The sequence below is a fragment of the Penaeus chinensis genome, chromosome 36, assembly GCF_019202785.1.
Source record: "Penaeus chinensis breed Huanghai No. 1 chromosome 36, ASM1920278v2, whole genome shotgun sequence".
Taxonomy (NCBI): domain Eukaryota; kingdom Metazoa; phylum Arthropoda; class Malacostraca; order Decapoda; family Penaeidae; genus Penaeus; species Penaeus chinensis.
In genome coordinates, this window is record NC_061854.1 from 23470413 (window position 1) to 23489986 (window position 19574).

The following is a 19574-nucleotide window of genomic DNA, read 5'->3' on the forward strand; positions in this document are numbered from 1 at the left end:
GTCCGGCCTCTCCCCAGATACCTCTGCGACATCCGAGGACCATTACGCTGGTCGGCGTGAAATCCTGAAAGGAAAAGGCATTCCTGTATTGCTATGGGCATGGAGCACCGGAAGACAAAGCTGATGCGAACGTCGTAACATTAGAAAAAAGTAGATTTATAAAAAAATATTATATATACACAAATCAAAGTTTCTCGAATGATTGAGGGTCTTAAAATGATTATATAGTTGGAAAACATCAGCAGTGGCAACTTGTGCACATGAGGCATATGGAAACAGGAGATAAACAATTATCATGGAAAAAACTCTTAGATCAACTTTACTTCTGAGTTTAAATATCATTTGTGTGTTATTTCATCACAATCATGATCTAGAGCCAGGGAGTACGCTACTTGAGACATTAAGAAAGTCCTTAATTTTTCGCAATTTTCTGCGATGTTTTCCTTCAACATTTTCAGATATATCCACTCTTTACATCTGAAAACCTGGATTTGTATTACCTTCTTTTCCATCTCTTTCCCGGTACAGTCACTGTCATACATTGACGAATAGCTAGACCACTGGTTCTCGGCCGGTGGGCCATGACGTAATTCTTAGAGGCCCATGATCAGTACAGTTACAGGCCAAGGGAGTGCACAATTGTTTTTTGTTTCATTTTGTTTTTAAGTGATGTCTCATTTAAGATTCTATTTTTAAATAAATTGATTTCGTTATTAATTTGCTTCAAGAATATTTCCGGTTCAGCTTCTAATTTACTGCCCTAAGAATTTATCATTCATTGTAAATTTAAAGAGTATGTTTGAATATCATATTAGGTAATCTGCAAATTTCTAACTACTAATAAATGTTGACTTAATGGATTAATGAAATTGTATTTCTAATTTTCGATATATTTATCCTATGTACCCCATTAGAGCAAGGTTCTTCAAACTTTTTCCATAACGACCCAGTTTGATTTTGACCACTACCTTCACGACCCAGTAGGCCCATTCTATCGTACCTTTCTTTCAACCCGATATCAGTTCCTATATATATATATATATATATGTGTGTGTGTGTATATATACACACACACGCATATGTGTGTGTGTGTGTGTGTGTATGTGTGTGTGTGCGTGTGTGTGTGTGCGTGTGTGTGTGTTTGTGTGCGAGTTCATATATACATGATAATAATAATAGTAATAATAATAATGATAATAATGACAATAACAATAATTAGTATCATTATTATTTTCTTATTATCATTATCATTGTCATCATTATTGTTGTTATTACTATTATTACTATTATCATTATTGTTATTATTATTATCATTATCACCATCATCATAATGGGGCATCATCATAATGCAAATGCACAAGTGCCCACTGATCATAATGTTAACTGAAAGTGCAAATATACTCCATCATGGTATCACCCTATTAATGTTTTGTTTGTAAAATATGACAAAACATTGTGGAATATGCTTTTGAACAACGTATTTGATACTCGACTGAACCCATTTTGCTTTTCCTTGCTAATAAGCTATCATTAATTTGAACTTTTGTTTTATTAAAATTGTATTGAAGGGCAGTTGGCCTTGGGAATTTGGCAACGCCAGCGATGGGCGTGGCCTCGAAAACGTTGAATGTACTGGACTGAACTTTCGTTGTTTTCGCGGCGGGTGACGAGGCCTAACCCGTGGTCTAAAATGGAAACGAACCCTTTCAGTTTTCTTCCTTTAATAACGGACGCAAATATTCTGTAACTATTACTTTTCTGGCCTGTTTTTCCTTCTCTCACGTCCTGCCTTCAGCGTCCAAGAATCATAGATGTGTGCTGCAGTAGGTAATGCGTCTGCTCTTTGGTTACGTCGAAATATTTTTATTCGACTTGACCAGTTCCCAGCACCTTATTTATTCTGTGCATATCTCTTTCCCATAATTAGTTTTTGTGTTGCCAAGTCTTTCGGTTAATTTTCAAAACAGCCAGCAAATCAAGGACTCTACACCGTTGACCTCTAACCGTTAAATCTACCCGAGGATTCAGTCATGATGAATTCAAGGAAAGACTGAAGAACAGAGAGAGGCATGCAGAGAGAGATTCGATTGTTTTGCTATTGAGACGCTGGATCTCAATTTCTGCATAACCATGTGTTACAGTATTCTAACTGTAACACATGATTGCAATGTAGGCCTCTACCACAATGTATCAGCAAACTTGCATATTTCCGCTGCAGCCACACCTGCTATACCGATTCCGCCGCTCTTACGAGCTTTTGCCATCAACGGAGGACGTCAGCAATTTTTTGAATATATAAAACGTGATTTTGTTTTTCTTCAAATCATTATCCATGAATCCTACGTCTGATTCAGGTTCAAGTGACAGGGATAATTGCAACAAAAATAAGTTTCTACAATCGCATACTTTTGCGACACAATGGAAATAGTTCTCACAAACGAAAGCTAGTTATGTATTCAAGGATGGGGAAATGACCGTGAGCACCTACTGGACCTACAGTGTACATATATGTATATACATATATATGTATATGTATATACATATATATGTGTATGTATATGCATATATATATGTATATGTATATACATATATATGTATATGTATATACATATACATTTATATGTATATACATATATATGTATGTATATACATATATATGTATATGTATATACATACATACACATATATAGATAGAGATAGATATGGGTATAAATAGATAAGTATATATATGTATATATAGACATATATGCACACATACATATATACATATATCTATATGTATACGTGTATATATGTATATGTATACATATATTTATGTATATATAGACGTGTTGTATATATATCTATATATACGTATATATACGTTTATATATTTTACATGTATATCGTACATGTGTAGTTATATCTATCTATATTTATTCATGTATATGTATATCGATATATATATGTGTATGTGTGTGCACCCCCGCCCCCCACACACAGATATATATATATATATATATGTTTGTGTGTGTGTGATAGGTTAGATAACAATAAAAGAAGGAAATATCGCATATGTCAGCACTTATTTTAAAGAATGAAAAGCATAATTTACAATAAATAAAACTGCTCATGAATCTCGGACAGGGAAAGGAAGCAGGCGCTGAAGCGGCGTCTCCGAAACGAGCGGGAACGAGCCTGAGGAACGACAGGTCGAGACAACGATGAAGTTGTGGCGAAGGAGTCAAGGGGCTTGGAGTGAGGTGGAGAGGCTTGGAAAAGGGAGGTGTGGTTGGTATCACAGGCGAAGGAGGAAGGCTTGGTGCTTAGGCGTAGGCGGGAGGGGGAGGGGCGTAGGCGGCGGGCTTGGCTGCAGGGTAGGAGGCCTCGCCCTCGTAGGCGACGTTAGCGACGTATCCGCTGTGGTGGTCGGCGGTGAAGGTGACGATCTGGGTGCGACCGTCGGGGAGGAGGACGCGGTAGGATCCCGAGGTGACCTTGCCGTCGCTGGTCTCGTCGTGGGCGAAGTCGTTGCCGGTGTAGTCGTCCTTGACGGCGTAGGCGAAGTCGAAGGGCATGCCAGGCTCCTTGTAGGCGGGGGGACCGTAGGAAGGAGGGGCATCGGGGCGGGGGGCGGCGCAGGCCACAGCCACGAGGGCGAACAGGACGAAGAGCTGCAAAACGGTAATGTGAATGAACATAGGGTCGGGCGGCTGCGTCCTCCTTGAGGAGAGAGAGGCGGGGAAGGAGGAAGAGAGAGAGGGAGAGGAAAAGGGAAAAGGGAGTGGAAAGGGGAGAAAGAATGGTAAGGAGAGGGAGGGAGATAGATACGTCGATAGACAGTTAGATAATGTGTGAGAGAGAGAAGAAAGTGAGATAACTGAGAAAGTGACAGAGAAAGAAAGAGAGAGAGGGAGAGAGAGGAGACAGTAAGGCAGGAGAGAGTGAGATGAGAAACTGACAGAGAGAGAGAGAGAGAGATAGTATAAAGGTATATGAATGACATGGGAAGAAAGGTAATAGAAAACAGAAAGATGAAATAACTAAATTATGAAGAATAGTAACGGTGAACAAAGAATCCCTTGCTGGGCCATCGATTTTGATGCATTTACATAACAAAAATGAACTGCTTTCTCATGGACTCCATATCTAAGCACAGTTCAGGTGTAATTGTTGATCGAGATTATCCACTCGCAAACATGTATATATCGGGTTCCATTGATACAGCAATCTTTTCGCTATAGCTTATCGTTCAAATGCAAAATCGTCACTGAGCTTTGATTTGAGTTTTGTGTCTATAAAACACAACTGTTCCTCCGGCCACGAAGGAAGCCAGCCTACCTTGGCAGACATGGTGTATGGGAGGGAGCGTCGAAGAGTGCTGCTGAAGGGAGGGAACGCCGCGTTATATACGTCTCCAGTCTGGTCGTTGCGTCACACCTCGCTGGGCTGCTTAAGCGCCGAAGGTGAAATTAAGTTGCCGATAGTGTTTCTGATGTTAGAATTATTGGTATTGATATGGCGATTCATCCAGGTGACTATTTATATTGTAAAAATGCATCATGATCCTGTTCATTTATAGTTTAAACTCACCTTAAAACACTCTTCCTTCCATATATGTTATGTAAGATTACCGTTTCTCATTGTATGCTGACTTTATTGAGCTACCAGTCATTAAATCTGAAGTTTTCAATACCTTTAAATATATTCTATAAATGTCTACTCCACCTTGCTGTTTTTCAGACGAAGTTTCTCCGCCCGTGATGCGTACAGTAACTCCAGAAAGTCATGGCGAACTGAAATTGCCTAGTTACAAGTTACAAGAGGACCTTTGACTTCATTCTTTCATTATTACACCTAATTTGCTAAAATTAAATCCTAGTAATACTTTTCCTTAGATGAATGTAATCTTCAGCTTCAAGACTACTACAGTAGATATGTTTTGGTATGTATTTATTTCTGATGAGTTTAGTCTTAATCGTCCAATTTCAGCCATATTTCTAAATTTCATTTACCTACGTAAGTTACAATATCCGCATACAGTTCTACTGCGCTCGATATGATGTAATTGAACACATTTAATTGGCTGACAAATTCAGCATCAATCTAATGCTGTTAACGGGCTTCTAGAATATAAATATTTTGGGAACCTATGTTCCCTTACTTGCCTCTTTTGTAGGGATCCCTCTCCAGTTCATAATAAAAACAGATCCGATAGGAAATCTATGTTTATGATAATTCGTGCAGACTTGTGTTTTTGGCGTTGGTGAAAGTCAGCTTCTCGGATTTGTTTTTGTTTAGTCTATAAATTGCACGTTATGTAAGAGAACTTGAAGCAGAAAATGAAAGAATTTTGTCTATCATTTTCCGTCTAGATAAAACTTATACATCCATTCATATTAACACTGCAGCTATTGATCATGGTGACGTAATTAAGGTTTCTGCAACGGCCTTTACTAAAAAATGTAAATAGTAAAGGCAAAAGGTCATTCGAATTTATGAAGTAAATATAAGAATTGGAAATAACGTTTTAAAAAGAGGAGGGAATAGCAAGTGATCCAAGTATAAATTATAACAATCAAGGCACTTTTGAGTAGATATGAAAGACAGAATAACTGGCAACGCATCAACTGACAAAGCGAATATTGGAAGCGAGTGCAGGCTATTGAAATGCAAGTTGCAAGCCAGCACAAAATTTGGGAGAGCGAAGAAAAACAACAATACCCTCTGGCTGAAAACGCAAAATCACTTCGAAGAATTAAACAAGGAGAGGAATGGAGTGAATGGGATCGATCGCAGGAACAAGAAACTGCAGTCAGATCAACGGCAAGAGGAGACGGGGCAAGTGCAAGAAGCAGGTTCAACTTGCGTCAACAGTGCAACATGCAATAAGAGGGAAAAAGAGAAGAGGTATACATATATCCAGAACTGACATGGAACTATGTAAAAAATAATGAAGCCATAAAAATACCCATGACAATACCTAATTTGACAATATGCAAAAAGGTGGATGAGCTGGAGAATCCCAAATATGATTGATGTAAACAATAAAGTCACACGAAACTGATGATACTCATGACGAACTAAAGAGGATTAAAGAAATTTACTGAGCAGTGTACTCAACTGAGAGGAACGTAAAGAACAGAAGCCAAAGGAACCCCAGTCAAGTTTTTACTTATCAGCTTGAAACCGTTTCCATTACTTAGCATGGCATACGACGATCAGTAAATAAGATGGGAAGATCAAGGTCTCGATGATTTGGATCTTGGATCTTACAGTTGTCAGAGTTGCTGGAACACCTTTCATCACTGGTTACTATTGTTAAAGTTCGCCAATTATGACAGGCTAAATGTGTGGAGAGAATCAAAACTTAATTCTGCGATATAAAGAAGAGACTTAAAAGATCTAAAGCACTGCAGACGGTTTAGTTCGTTAACACGATTACTTTTCATCAAGAAATGAAAGGAAGTTAGGAAGAAAATATCCTAACTGAATAAACAAACAAAATCGCGATATATATTCAAATAGAGATTTTTCTGTTTTCAGAGAAGCCTATGATTACTTGAAATAAATAACTCAAAAGCTTTGTCAAACAAAGGAATTCACAAACCAGATACGTTATGACTCCAGAAACTACAAATGAAACTACGAAAAATACACACACCCATACATGCATACATATAAATATATATATATATATATATATATATATATATGTTATATGTATATGTATATATCGACGGCCACCTGATGGATCCAAAGGAACGGCAAAGACCGATACGGTTTGGCACCAGCGGCGTCGCAGGAGTTGCCAGAACGAGGTCGCAAGCGACAATGAACTGCCCTCGGGACTCCGGCTGTGTGTATGTGTGTGTGTGTATGTGTGTGTGTGTTTGCGTGTGTATAATTATATATGTATATATATGTTGTATATATGTATATATCTGTATGAATGTATATATATGTTGTATATATATATGTGTGTGTATGTGTGTATATACATATATATGTACATATATGCATACATATGTAATTATATGTGTGTGAGTGTGTGTGTATGTGTGTTTGCGTGTGTGTGTTTGTATGTATATATTTATGCATACATACACACGTATGTATGTATGTATGCATATATATATATATATATAAATATACATACACTCACACACACACGCACGCGCGTGCCCGTGTGTGTGTATGTATATTTTATGTTAGATGTCTGAGTGCGCGTGTGTTCACACAGACACACATTTATATATGTAAAAGGTAAGATGATAATAAAAAAGTGAATATCACATATATCAGCATTTATCTTAAAGAGCGAAAGGCATAATTTACAATAAATAAAACTGCTTTTGACTCTCGGACAGGGAAAGGAGGTAGGCGCTGAAGCGCAGTCGCAGTGGAGGCAGCGGAAGCGGCGCTCAAGCGGCGGGAAGGAGCTTGAGGAACGATGAAGTTGTGGCGAAGGAGTCAAGGGGCTTGGAGTGAGGTGGAGAGGCTTGGAAAAGGGGAAGGCGAACGGCAGGTGTTGTTGGTATCACAGGCGAAGGAGGAAGGCTTGGTGCTTAGGCGTAGGCGGGAGGGGGAGGGGCGTAGGCAGCGGGCTTGGCTGCAGGGTAGGAGGCCTCGCCCTCGTAGGCGACGTTAGCGACGTATCCGCTGTGGTGGTCGGCGGTGAAGGTGACGATCTGGGTGCGACCGTCGGGGAGGAGGACGCGGTAGGATCCCGAGGTGACCTTGCCGTCGCTGGTCTCGTCGTGGGCGAAGTCGTTGCCGGTGTAGTCGTCCTTGACGGCGTAGGCGAAGTCGAAGGGCATGCCAGGCTCCTTGTAGGCGGGGGGACCGTAGGAAGGAGGGGCATCGGGGCGGGGGGCGGCGCAGGCCACAGCCACGAGGGCGAACAGGACGAAGAGCTGCAAAACGGAAATGTGAATGAACATGGACTCCGCATCTAAGCACAGTTGAGGTATAATTGTTGATCGAGATTATTCACCCGTAAACAGGTATATATCGGGTGCCATTGATACGGCAATCTTTTCGTTATAGCTTATCGTTCAAATGCAAAATCGTCACTGAGCTTTGATTTGAGTTTTGTGTCTATAAAACACAACTGTTCCTCCGGCCACGAAGGAAGCCAGCCTACCTTGGCAGACATGGTGTATGGGAGGGAGCGTCGAAGAGTGCTGCTGAAGGGAGGGAACGCCACGTTATATACGTCTCCAGTCTGGTCGTTGCGTCACCCTTCGCTGGGTTGCTGAAACGTCGAAGGTGAAACCATTAAGTGGCCGATAGTGTTATGAATATTGTTATTGTCCCTAGTGTAATAGCTATCACGGTAGTTAAGCCAAACTGATGTTAAAACTGACTTAATCCCTTCTAGGGTAATGATCACATCTTGATACCTGGAAAGATCCATGGTGGTGGTTCTATGTTGTGAACAACGCTTATCTTCTCTGGTGTGAAGATTGCTCAAAGGAGACGATCTGAAGATACGATGCAGATCCTGCATTGCCACGGTTTTCTCTGCGTTAGCATGTGACTTAGTGATCATATCCAGCAGTTTTAGTGAAATGGGTGTTCCACAGAAAAAGGCCTAGAGCGCTGGTTCCAGGAGATCATCTGCTGTTTATGTTCCTTGACCCTGCGCCCTGCAGCAGGAAGACGGAAAAATATCTTTGTTTTTAAGCTGAGCCAAAGAAAAAAAAAAAAAAAAAAAAAAATTATAAATAAATAACACTGGAGACAATCAGGTATCAACATGCAGGTGAAGCAGACTGTCACACCTCCAGGACGGTGGTGTGTCCCTTGCTCTATGCCCTTGCCCTACGGCAAGGGCCGTCATTCTGTAATCGTGTAATTTGGGAAGATATCTCTGGTTATCAAAGCATAGTAGTTTTCTATTTATGATCTCTTGGTAGCTCTGACTATAACAGGCTCTTTTTGTGGTTCATAGTGTTTACATTTTGGGCGATCAAAATGAAAAAGCACTTAGAAGAGACGAGTGACAATAATCACTGAATATTTCTAAAACGGAAACCTCACGGTATGCTACAGTCAAAATATAATATTCTGTTGCAGTTGATGCCACAGGATAGAGCGCAATTTCTTACATGAAACCTACTTGTAGAGTGACAACCGAGAAAAAAAAAGACGTGGGAATACTCGCTTACACTTAAGTGTAAGATTCGAGTCTAGAATGTGAAAACCTTTCAGTCGCTAAATTTCCATCACGGCCGCAATTGTGTTATGATATCTATGGTCTACAGTAGTACGACGTCACTGCTGATACATTACCAGTACGAATGCATAGTGAACGCACGCCTTTTAAGAACAGTAAAATATGTGACGGCTTGTGAAGGCAATATCAGGTCACCAACGATTCCAACTGCTTTCATCGTTTATGCTGGCTCGAGTTCAAATCAAAGGATGTGTGCTGTGCTGGGCCCCTTTGCATCCTCAATGGTCAGCAACGTCCAGCTTTTGCAAGCGGCTGGTCTAATCATTTCCACGCATCGCGGGTCTGTCTGGCTCACCCACGTGTTCATAGCGAGCCATGACTACATAATCCAGAATCATAGCCATTTTCCACATGATTGCATATAGGTGTTCACGAACCACCACGACCCATACTACGTCACTATTGTGTTCACTATGACACCATAACGACATTGCCCAGAAACTTGCCAGCAAAACTAAAATTATTATTAATATCATTAATATCATAATCATTATTGTAATCATTATAATAATTATCATCATTATTAATAATATTATTATCGTCACTATTATCATTATTATTATTATTATTATTATTATTATTATTATTATCATTATCATTATCATTATTGTAATCACCATTATAATAATAATTATTATTATTGTTATTATCATTTTTATTATCGTTATTATGCCAAGTTTCCAAAACTTTCTTGACTGGTTGCGAACTATGGGGACTGGTCCGGCCTCTCCCCAGATACCTCTGCGACATCCGAGGCCCATTACGCTGGTCGGCGTGAAATCCTGAAAGGAAAAGGCATTCCTGTATTGCTATGGGCATGGAGCACCGGAAGACAAAGCTGATGCGAACGTCGTAACATTAGAAAAAAGTAGATTTATAAAAAAATATTATATATACACAAATCAAAGTTTCTCGAATGATTGAGGGTCTTAAAATGATTATATAGTTGGAAAACATCAGCAGTGGCAACTTGTGCACATGAGGCATATGGAAACAGGAGATAAACAATTATCATGGAAAAAACTCTTAGATCAACTTTACTTCTGAGTTTAAATATCATTTGTGTGTTATTTCATCACAATCATGATCTAGAGCCAGGGAGTACGCTACTTGAGACATTAAGAAAGTCCTTAATTTTTCGCAATTTTCTGCGATGTTTTCCTTCAACATTTTCAGATATATCCACTCTTTACATCTGAAAACCTGGATTTGTATTACCTTCTTTTCCATCTCTTTCCCGGTACAGTCACTGTCATACATTGACGAATAGCTAGACCACTGGTTCTCGGCCGGTGGGCCATGACGTAATTCTTAGAGGCCCATGATCAGTACAGTTACAGGCCAAGGGAGTGCACAATTGTTTTTTGTTTCATTTTGTTTTTAAGTGATGTCTCATTTAAGATTCTATTTTTAAATAAATTGATTTCGTTATTAATTTGCTTCAAGAATATTTCCGGTTCAGCTTCTAATTTACTGCCCTAAGAATTTATCATTCATTGTAAATTTAAAGAGTATGTTTGAATATCATATTAGGTAATCTGCAAATTTCTAACTACTAATAAATGTTGACTTAATGGATTAATGAAATTGTATTTCTAATTTTCGATATATTTATCCTATGTACCCCATTAGAGCAAGGTTCTTCAAACTTTTTCCATAACGACCCAGTTTGATTTTGACCACTACCTTCACGACCCAGTAGGCCCATTCTATCGTACCTTTCTTTCAACCCGATATCAGTTCCTATATATATATATATATATATGTGTGTGTGTGTATATATACACACACACGCATATGTGTGTGTGTGTGTGTGTGTATGTGTGTGTGTGCGTGTGTGTGTGTGCGTGTGTGTGTGTTTGTGTGCGAGTTCATATATACATGATAATAATAGTAATAATAATAATGATAATAATGACAATAACAATAATTAGTATCATTATTATTTTCTTATTATCATTATCATTGTCATCATTATTGTTGTTATTACTATTATTACTATTATCATTATTGTTATTATTATTATCATTATCACCATCATCATAATGGGGCATCATCATAATGCAAATGCACAAGTGCCCACTGATCATAATGTTAACTGAAAGTGCAAATATACTCCATCATGGTATCACCCTATTAATGTTTTGTTTGTAAAATATGACAAAACATTGTGGAATATGCTTTTGAACAACGTATTTGATACTCGACTGAACCCATTTTGCTTTTCCTTGCTAATAAGCTATCATTAATTTGAACTTTTGTTTTATTAAAATTGTATTGAAGGGCAGTTGGCCTTGGGAATTTGGCAACGCCAGCGATGGGCGTGGCCTCGAAAACGTTGAATGTACTGGACTGAACTTTCGTTGTTTTCGCGGCGGGTGACGAGGCCTAACCCGTGGTCTAAAATGGAAACGAACCCTTTCAGTTTTCTTCCTTTAATAACGGACGCAAATATTCTGTAACTATTACTTTTCTGGCCTGTTTTTCCTTCTCTCACGTCCTGCCTTCAGCGTCCAAGAATCATAGATGTGTGCTGCAGTAGGTAATGCGTCTGCTCTTTGGTTACGTCGAAATATTTTTATTCGACTTGACCAGTTCCCAGCACCTTATTTATTCTGTGCATATCTCTTTCCCATAATTAGTTTTTGTGTTGCCAAGTCTTTCGGTTAATTTTCAAAACAGCCAGCAAATCAAGGACTCTACACCGTTGACCTCTAACCGTTAAATCTACCCGAGGATTCAGTCATGATGAATTCAAGGAAAGACTGAAGAACAGAGAGAGGCATGCAGAGAGAGATTCGATTGTTTTGCTATTGAGACGCTGGATCTCAATTTCTGCATAACCATGTGTTACAGTATTCTAACTGTAACACATGATTGCAATGTAGGCCTCTACCACAATGTATCAGCAAACTTGCATATTTCCGCTGCAGCCACACCTGCTATACCGATTCCGCCGCTCTTACGAGCTTTTGCCATCAACGGAGGACGTCAGCAATTTTTTGAATATATAAAACGTGATTTTGTTTTTCTTCAAATCATTATCCATGAATCCTACGTCTGATTCAGGTTCAAGTGACAGGGATAATTGCAACAAAAATAAGTTTCTACAATCGCATACTTTTGCGACACAATGGAAATAGTTCTCACAAACGAAAGCTAGTTATGTATTCAAGGATGGGGAAATGACCGTGAGCACCTACTGGACCTACAGTGTACATATATGTATATACATATATATGTATATGTATATACATATATATGTGTATGTATATGCATATATATATGTATATGTATATACATATATATGTATATGTATATACATATACATTTATATGTATATACATATATATGTATGTATATACATATATATGTATATGTATATACATACATACACATATATAGATAGAGATAGATATGGGTATAGATAGATAAGTATATATATGTATATATAGACATATATGCACACATACATATATACATATATCTATATGTATACGTGTATATATGTATATGTATACATATATTTATGTATATATAGACGTGTTGTATATATATCTATATATACGTATATATACGTTTATATATTTTACATGTATATCGTACATGTGTAGTTATATCTATCTATATTTATTCATGTATATGTATATCGATATATATATGTGTATGTGTGTGCACCCCCGCCCCCCACACACAGATATATATATATATATATGTTTGTGTGTGTGTGATAGGTTAGATAACAATAAAAGAAGGAAATATCGCATATGTCAGCACTTATTTTAAAGAATGAAAAGCATAATTTACAATAAATAAAACTGCTCATGAATCTCGGACAGGGAAAGGAAGCAGGCGCTGAAGCGGCGTCTCCGAAACGAGCGGGAACGAGCCTGAGGAACGACAGGTCGAGACAACGATGAAGTTGTGGCGAAGGAGTCAAGGGGCTTGGAGTGAGGTGGAGAGGCTTGGAAAAGGGAGGTGTGGTTGGTATCACAGGCGAAGGAGGAAGGCTTGGTGCTTAGGCGTAGGCGGGAGGGGGAGGGGCGTAGGCGGCGGGCTTGGCTGCAGGGTAGGAGGCCTCGCCCTCGTAGGCGACGTTAGCGACGTATCCGCTGTGGTGGTCGGCGGTGAAGGTGACGATCTGGGTGCGACCGTCGGGGAGGAGGACGCGGTAGGATCCCGAGGTGACCTTGCCGTCGCTGGTCTCGTCGTGGGCGAAGTCGTTGCCGGTGTAGTCGTCCTTGACGGCGTAGGCGAAGTCGAAGGGCATGCCAGGCTCCTTGTAGGCGGGGGGACCGTAGGAAGGAGGGGCATCGGGGCGGGGGGCGGCGCAGGCCACAGCCACGAGGGCGAACAGGACGAAGAGCTGCAAAACGGTAATGTGAATGAACATAGGGTCGGGCGGCTGCGTCCTCCTTGAGGAGAGAGAGGCGGGGAAGGAGGAAGAGAGAGAGGGAGAGGAAAAGGGAAAAGGGAGTGGAAAGGGGAGAAAGAATGGTAAGGAGAGGGAGGGAGATAGATACGTCGATAGACAGTTAGATAATGTGTGAGAGAGAGAAGAAAGTGAGATAACTGAGAAAGTGACAGAGAAAGAAAGAGAGAGAGGGAGAGAGAGGAGACAGTAAGGCAGGAGAGAGTGAGATGAGAAACTGACAGAGAGAGAGAGAGAGAGATAGTATAAAGGTATATGAATGACATGGGAAGAAAGGTAATAGAAAACAGAAAGATGAAATAACTAAATTATGAAGAATAGTAACGGTGAACAAAGAATCCCTTGCTGGGCCATCGATTTTGATGCATTTACATAACAAAAATGAACTGCTTTCTCATGGACTCCATATCTAAGCACAGTTCAGGTGTAATTGTTGATCGAGATTATCCACTCGCAAACATGTATATATCGGGTTCCATTGATACAGCAATCTTTTCGCTATAGCTTATCGTTCAAATGCAAAATCGTCACTGAGCTTTGATTTGAGTTTTGTGTCTATAAAACACAACTGTTCCTCCGGCCACGAAGGAAGCCAGCCTACCTTGGCAGACATGGTGTATGGGAGGGAGCGTCGAAGAGTGCTGCTGAAGGGAGGGAACGCCGCGTTATATACGTCTCCAGTCTGGTCGTTGCGTCACACCTCGCTGGGCTGCTTAAGCGCCGAAGGTGAAATTAAGTTGCCGATAGTGTTTCTGATGTTAGAATTATTGGTATTGATATGGCGATTCATCCAGGTGACTATTTATATTGTAAAAATGCATCATGATCCTGTTCATTTATAGTTTAAACTCACCTTAAAACACTCTTCCTTCCATATATGTTATGTAAGATTACCGTTTCTCATTGTATGCTGACTTTATTGAGCTACCAGTCATTAAATCTGAAGTTTTCAATACCTTTAAATATATTCTATAAATGTCTACTCCACCTTGCTGTTTTTCAGACGAAGTTTCTCCGCCCGTGATGCGTACAGTAACTCCAGAAAGTCATGGCGAACTGAAATTGCCTAGTTACAAGTTACAAGAGGACCTTTGACTTCATTCTTTCATTATTACACCTAATTTGCTAAAATTAAATCCTAGTAATACTTTTCCTTAGATGAATGTAATCTTCAGCTTCAAGACTACTACAGTAGATATGTTTTGGTATGTATTTATTTCTGATGAGTTTAGTCTTAATCGTCCAATTTCAGCCATATTTCTAAATTTCATTTACCTACGTAAGTTACAATATCCGCATACAGTTCTACTGCGCTCGATATGATGTAATTGAACACATTTAATTGGCTGACAAATTCAGCATCAATCTAATGCTGTTAACGGGCTTCTAGAATATAAATATTTTGGGAACCTATGTTCCCTTACTTGCCTCTTTTGTAGGGATCCCTCTCCAGTTCATAATAAAAACAGATCCGATAGGAAATCTATGTTTATGATAATTCGTGCAGACTTGTGTTTTTGGCGTTGGTGAAAGTCAGCTTCTCGGATTTGTTTTTGTTTAGTCTATAAATTGCACGTTATGTAAGAGAACTTGAAGCAGAAAATGAAAGAATTTTGTCTATCATTTTCCGTCTAGATAAAACTTATACATCCATTCATATTAACACTGCAGCTATTGATCATGGTGACGTAATTAAGGTTTCTGCAACGGCCTTTACTAAAAAATGTAAATAGTAAAGGCAAAAGGTCATTCGAATTTATGAAGTAAATATAAGAATTGGAAATAACGTTTTAAAAAGAGGAGGGAATAGCAAGTGATCCAAGTATAAATTATAACAATCAAGGCACTTTTGAGTAGATATGAAAGACAGAATAACTGGCAACGCATCAACTGACAAAGCGAATATTGGAAGCGAGTGCAGGCTATTGAAATGCAAGTTGCAAGCCAGCACAAAATTTGGGAGAGCGAAGAAAAACAACAATACCCTCTGGCTGAAAACGCAAAATCACTTCGAAGAATTAAACAAGGAGAGGAATGGAGTGAATGGGATCGATCGCAGGAACAAGAAACTGCAGTCAGATCAACGGCAAGAGGAGACGGGGCAAGTGCAAGAAGCAGGTTCAACTTGCGTCAACAGTGCAACATGCAATAAGAGGGAAAAAGAGAAGAGGTATACATATATCCAGAACTGACATGGAACTATGTAAAAAATAATGAAGCCATAAAAATACCCATGACAATACCTAATTTGACAATATGCAAAAAGGTGGATGAGCTGGAGAATCCCAAATATGATTGATGTAAACAATAAAGTCACACGAAACTGATGATACTCATGACGAACTAAAGAGGATTAAAGAAATTTACTGAGCAGTGTACTCAACTGAGAGGAACGTAAAGAACAGAAGCCAAAGGAACCCCAGTCAAGTTTTTACTTATCAGCTTGAAACCGTTTCCATTACTTAGCATGGCATACGACGATCAGTAAATAAGATGGGAAGATCAAGGTCTCGATGATTTGGATCTTGGATCTTACAGTTGTCAGAGTTGCTGGAACACCTTTCATCACTGGTTACTATTGTTAAAGTTCGCCAATTATGACAGGCTAAATGTGTGGAGAGAATCAAAACTTAATTCTGCGATATAAAGAAGAGACTTAAAAGATCTAAAGCACTGCAGACGGTTTAGTTCGTTAACACGATTACTTTTCATCAAGAAATGAAAGGAAGTTAGGAAGAAAATATCCTAACTGAATAAACAAACAAAATCGCGATATATATTCAAATAGAGATTTTTCTGTTTTCAGAGAAGCCTATGATTACTTGAAATAAATAACTCAAAAGCTTTGTCAAACAAAGGAATTCACAAACCAGATACGTTATGACTCCAGAAACTACAAATGAAACTACGAAAAATACACACACCCATACATGCATACATATATATATATATATATATATATATGTTATATGTATATGTATATATCGACGGCCACCTGATGGATCCAAAGGAACGGCAAAGACCGATACGGTTTGGCACCAGCGGCGTCGCAGGAGTTGCCAGAACGAGGTCGCAAGCGACAATGAACTGCCCTCGGGACTCCGGCTGTGTGTATGTGTGTGTGTGTATGTGTGTGTGTGTTTGCGTGTGTATAATTATATATGTATATATATGTTGTATATATGTATATATCTGTATGAATGTATATATATGTTGTATATATATATGTGTGTGTATGTGTGTATATACATATATATGTACATATATGCATACATATGTAATTATATGTGTGTGAGTGTGTGTGTATGTGTGTTTGCGTGTGTGTGTTTGTATGTATGTTTGTATGTATATATTTATGCATACATACACACGTATGTATGTATGTATGCATATATATATATATAAATATACATACACACACACACACACGCACGCGCGTGCGCGTGTGTGTGTATGTATATTTCATGTTAGATGTCTGAGTGCGCGTGTGTTCACACAGACACACATTTATATATGTAAAAGGTAAAATGATAATAAAAAAGTGAATATCACATATATCAGCATTTATCTTAAAGAGCGAAAGGCATAATTTACAATAAATAAAACTGCTTTTGACTCTCGGACAGGAAAAGGAGGCAGTCGCTGAAGCGCAGTCGTAGCGGAGGCAGCGGAAGCGGCGCTCAAGCGGCGGGAAGGAGCTTGAGGAACGATGAAGTTGTGGCGAAGGAGTCAAGGGGCTTGGAGTGAGGTGGAGAGGCTTGGAAAAGGGAAAGGCGAACGGAAGGTGTTGTTGGTATCACAGGCGAAGGAGGAAGGCTTGGTGCTTAGGCGTAGGCGGGAGGGGGAGGGGCGTAGGCGGCGGGCTTGGCTGCAGGGTAGGAGGCCTCGCCCTCGTAGGCGACGTTAGCGACGTATCCGCTGTGGTGGTCGGCGGTGAAGGTGACGATCTGGGTGCGACCGTCGGGGAGGAGGACGCGGTAGGATCCCGAGGTGACCTTGCCGTCGCTGGTCTCGTCGTGGGCGAAGTCGTTGCCTGTGTAGTCGTCCTTGACGGCGTAGGCGAAGTCGAAGGGCATGCCAGGCTCCTTGTAGGCGGGGGGACCGTAGGAAGGAGGGGCATCGGGGCGGGGGGCGGCGCAGGCCACAGCCACGAGGGCGAACAGGACGAAGAGCTGCAAAACGGAAATGTGAATGATCAAAGGGTCGGGCGGCTGCGTCCTCCTTGAGGAGAGAGAGGCGGGGAAGGAGGAAGAGAGAGAGGGAGAGGAAAAGGGAAAAGGGAGTGGAAAGGGGAGAAAGAAAGGTAAGCAGAGGAAGGGAGATAGATACGTCGACAGACAGATAGATAATGTGAGAGAGAGAGGGGAGAGAGTGAGACAGAAGAGAAGAAAAGAGAGAGAGGAGACGGTGAGACAGTAGAGAGTGAGACAAAGAAGAAAGTGATATAACTGAGAAAGTGACAGAGAAAGAAAGTGAGAGGAGACAGTGATACAGGAGTGAGTAAGACAAAGAAGAAAGTGAGATAACTGAGAAAGTGACAGAGAAAGAAAGAAAGAGAGAGGGAGGGAGGAAGGTAGTATAAAGGTAAATGAATGACAGGGGAAGAAAGGGAATAGAGAACATAGACCTGAAATAACTAAATTATGAAGAATAGTAACGGTGAACAAAGAATCCCTCGCTGGGCTATCGCTGATGCATTTACATAACACAAATAAACTGCTTTCTCATGGACTCCATATCTAAGCACAGTTCAGGTGTAATTGTTGATCGAGATTATCCACTCGCAAACATGTATATATCGGGTTCCATTGATACAGCAATCTTTTCGCTATAGCTTATCGTTCAAATGCAAAATCGTCACTGAGCTTTGATTTGAGTTTTGTGTCTATAAAACAACTGTTCCTCTGGCCACGAAGAAAGCCAGCCTACCTTGGCAGACATGGTGTATGGGAGGGAGCGTCGAAGAGTGCTGCTGAAGGGAGGGAACGCCGCGTTATATACGTCTCCAGTCTGGTTGTTGCGTCACACCTCGCTGGGCTGCTGAAGCGCCGAAGGTGAAATAATTAATTTGCCGATAGTGTTTCTGATATGATTATTGATGTCAATGCATAATCATTAACTCAGATTAGAATGATGACTAAATTAATATTGACAGCTGACTTGATCATATATGTAATAAAATATGATCCAATTTTAGGTTAAACTCAGGAAAATAGAAGTTCTTATTAACACAAAACCTGCAAACTTGAAGTGATCCATTTATCATTTTTATCTATTATGAACTTATTGTCATTAATTCTCCAACAGTTGAAAAATGTGGACTAAAGCTCAGGTTGTAACAAGTATTTCGAACTCGCTTCATTAAAATAAAAACTCTTGAAAAGTGCGCATATAAATATCATGGATATATTTCATAGCTTTGAACCAAAAAAGGGTTTTCTAAATAACAAGATCTTGACCCGCTCTGGCTTGCCTTACCAACGATGGCAAATATCAGATCAGAATTTATGAATATCTAAGACTGAATCGCCTTCTCGCAGTGAGGTGAGCGCAATTCTTGACTAGAATTGTGCGCCGCGTTTGCCTCGAGAGTGGGTGCCAGGAGACGGCAAGCAAACTGGGCTACCACGCTACGTCGTGCAGGATTTGTAGGGTTGACGGCTTAAGCTAAAGCTGTGGGTGCGGCGTCTCTTTTCTCTCCCCTCCAGCCGGTGGCACTTTGACCCGCGAGGATGAGGCATCTTGGGCAGCCACTGGTGAACTCCACTGTGGCGAGAAATGCAACATGGGGCCAAGCACACGAGGCATTGTCATGGAAACATGGTGAAGCAGTACGTCTTTGATGCATTTCGATTGTGAATATGAAACAATGAAACAAAATCGGAAACCTTTTAACTTCAGATAAGATTTAAATATGATCCC

The 19574-nt window shown here is 40.0% G+C and overlaps 4 protein-coding genes across 4 annotated transcripts; all 4 read right to left on the reverse strand.

Moving 5' to 3' along the window:
• Positions 1 to 3046: 3046 nt before the first annotated feature.
• LOC125045083 (cuticle protein 19-like) lies at positions 3047 to 4357 on the reverse strand. Its single transcript, XM_047642169.1, has 2 exons — positions 4321 to 4357; positions 3047 to 3653 (listed from the first exon to the last, which is right to left on the reverse strand). Exons 1-2 carry the CDS (start codon positions 4330 to 4332, stop codon positions 3306 to 3308), a joined length of 360 nt encoding a protein of 119 aa, XP_047498125.1. The 5' UTR covers positions 4333 to 4357; the 3' UTR covers positions 3047 to 3305.
• Positions 4358 to 7517: 3160 nt separating this feature from the next.
• LOC125045080 (cuticle protein 19-like) lies at positions 7518 to 8162 on the reverse strand. The gene is made up of 2 exons (XM_047642165.1): positions 8126 to 8162; positions 7518 to 7895 (listed from the first exon to the last, which is right to left on the reverse strand). Exons 1-2 carry the CDS (start codon positions 8135 to 8137, stop codon positions 7548 to 7550), a joined length of 360 nt encoding a protein of 119 aa, XP_047498121.1. The 5' UTR covers positions 8138 to 8162; the 3' UTR covers positions 7518 to 7547.
• Positions 8163 to 12979: 4817 nt separating this feature from the next.
• On the reverse strand, positions 12980 to 14290 carry LOC125045082 (cuticle protein 19-like). Its single transcript, XM_047642168.1, has 2 exons — positions 14254 to 14290; positions 12980 to 13586 (listed from the first exon to the last, which is right to left on the reverse strand). Exons 1-2 carry the CDS (start codon positions 14263 to 14265, stop codon positions 13239 to 13241), a joined length of 360 nt encoding a protein of 119 aa, XP_047498124.1. The 5' UTR covers positions 14266 to 14290; the 3' UTR covers positions 12980 to 13238.
• Positions 14291 to 17200: 2910 nt separating this feature from the next.
• Positions 17201 to 18618, reverse strand: LOC125045081 (cuticle protein 19-like). Its single transcript, XM_047642166.1, has 2 exons — positions 18582 to 18618; positions 17201 to 17824 (listed from the first exon to the last, which is right to left on the reverse strand). Exons 1-2 carry the CDS (start codon positions 18591 to 18593, stop codon positions 17477 to 17479), a joined length of 360 nt encoding a protein of 119 aa, XP_047498122.1. The 5' UTR covers positions 18594 to 18618; the 3' UTR covers positions 17201 to 17476.
• Between the last annotated feature and the right edge of the window lie 956 nt (positions 18619 to 19574).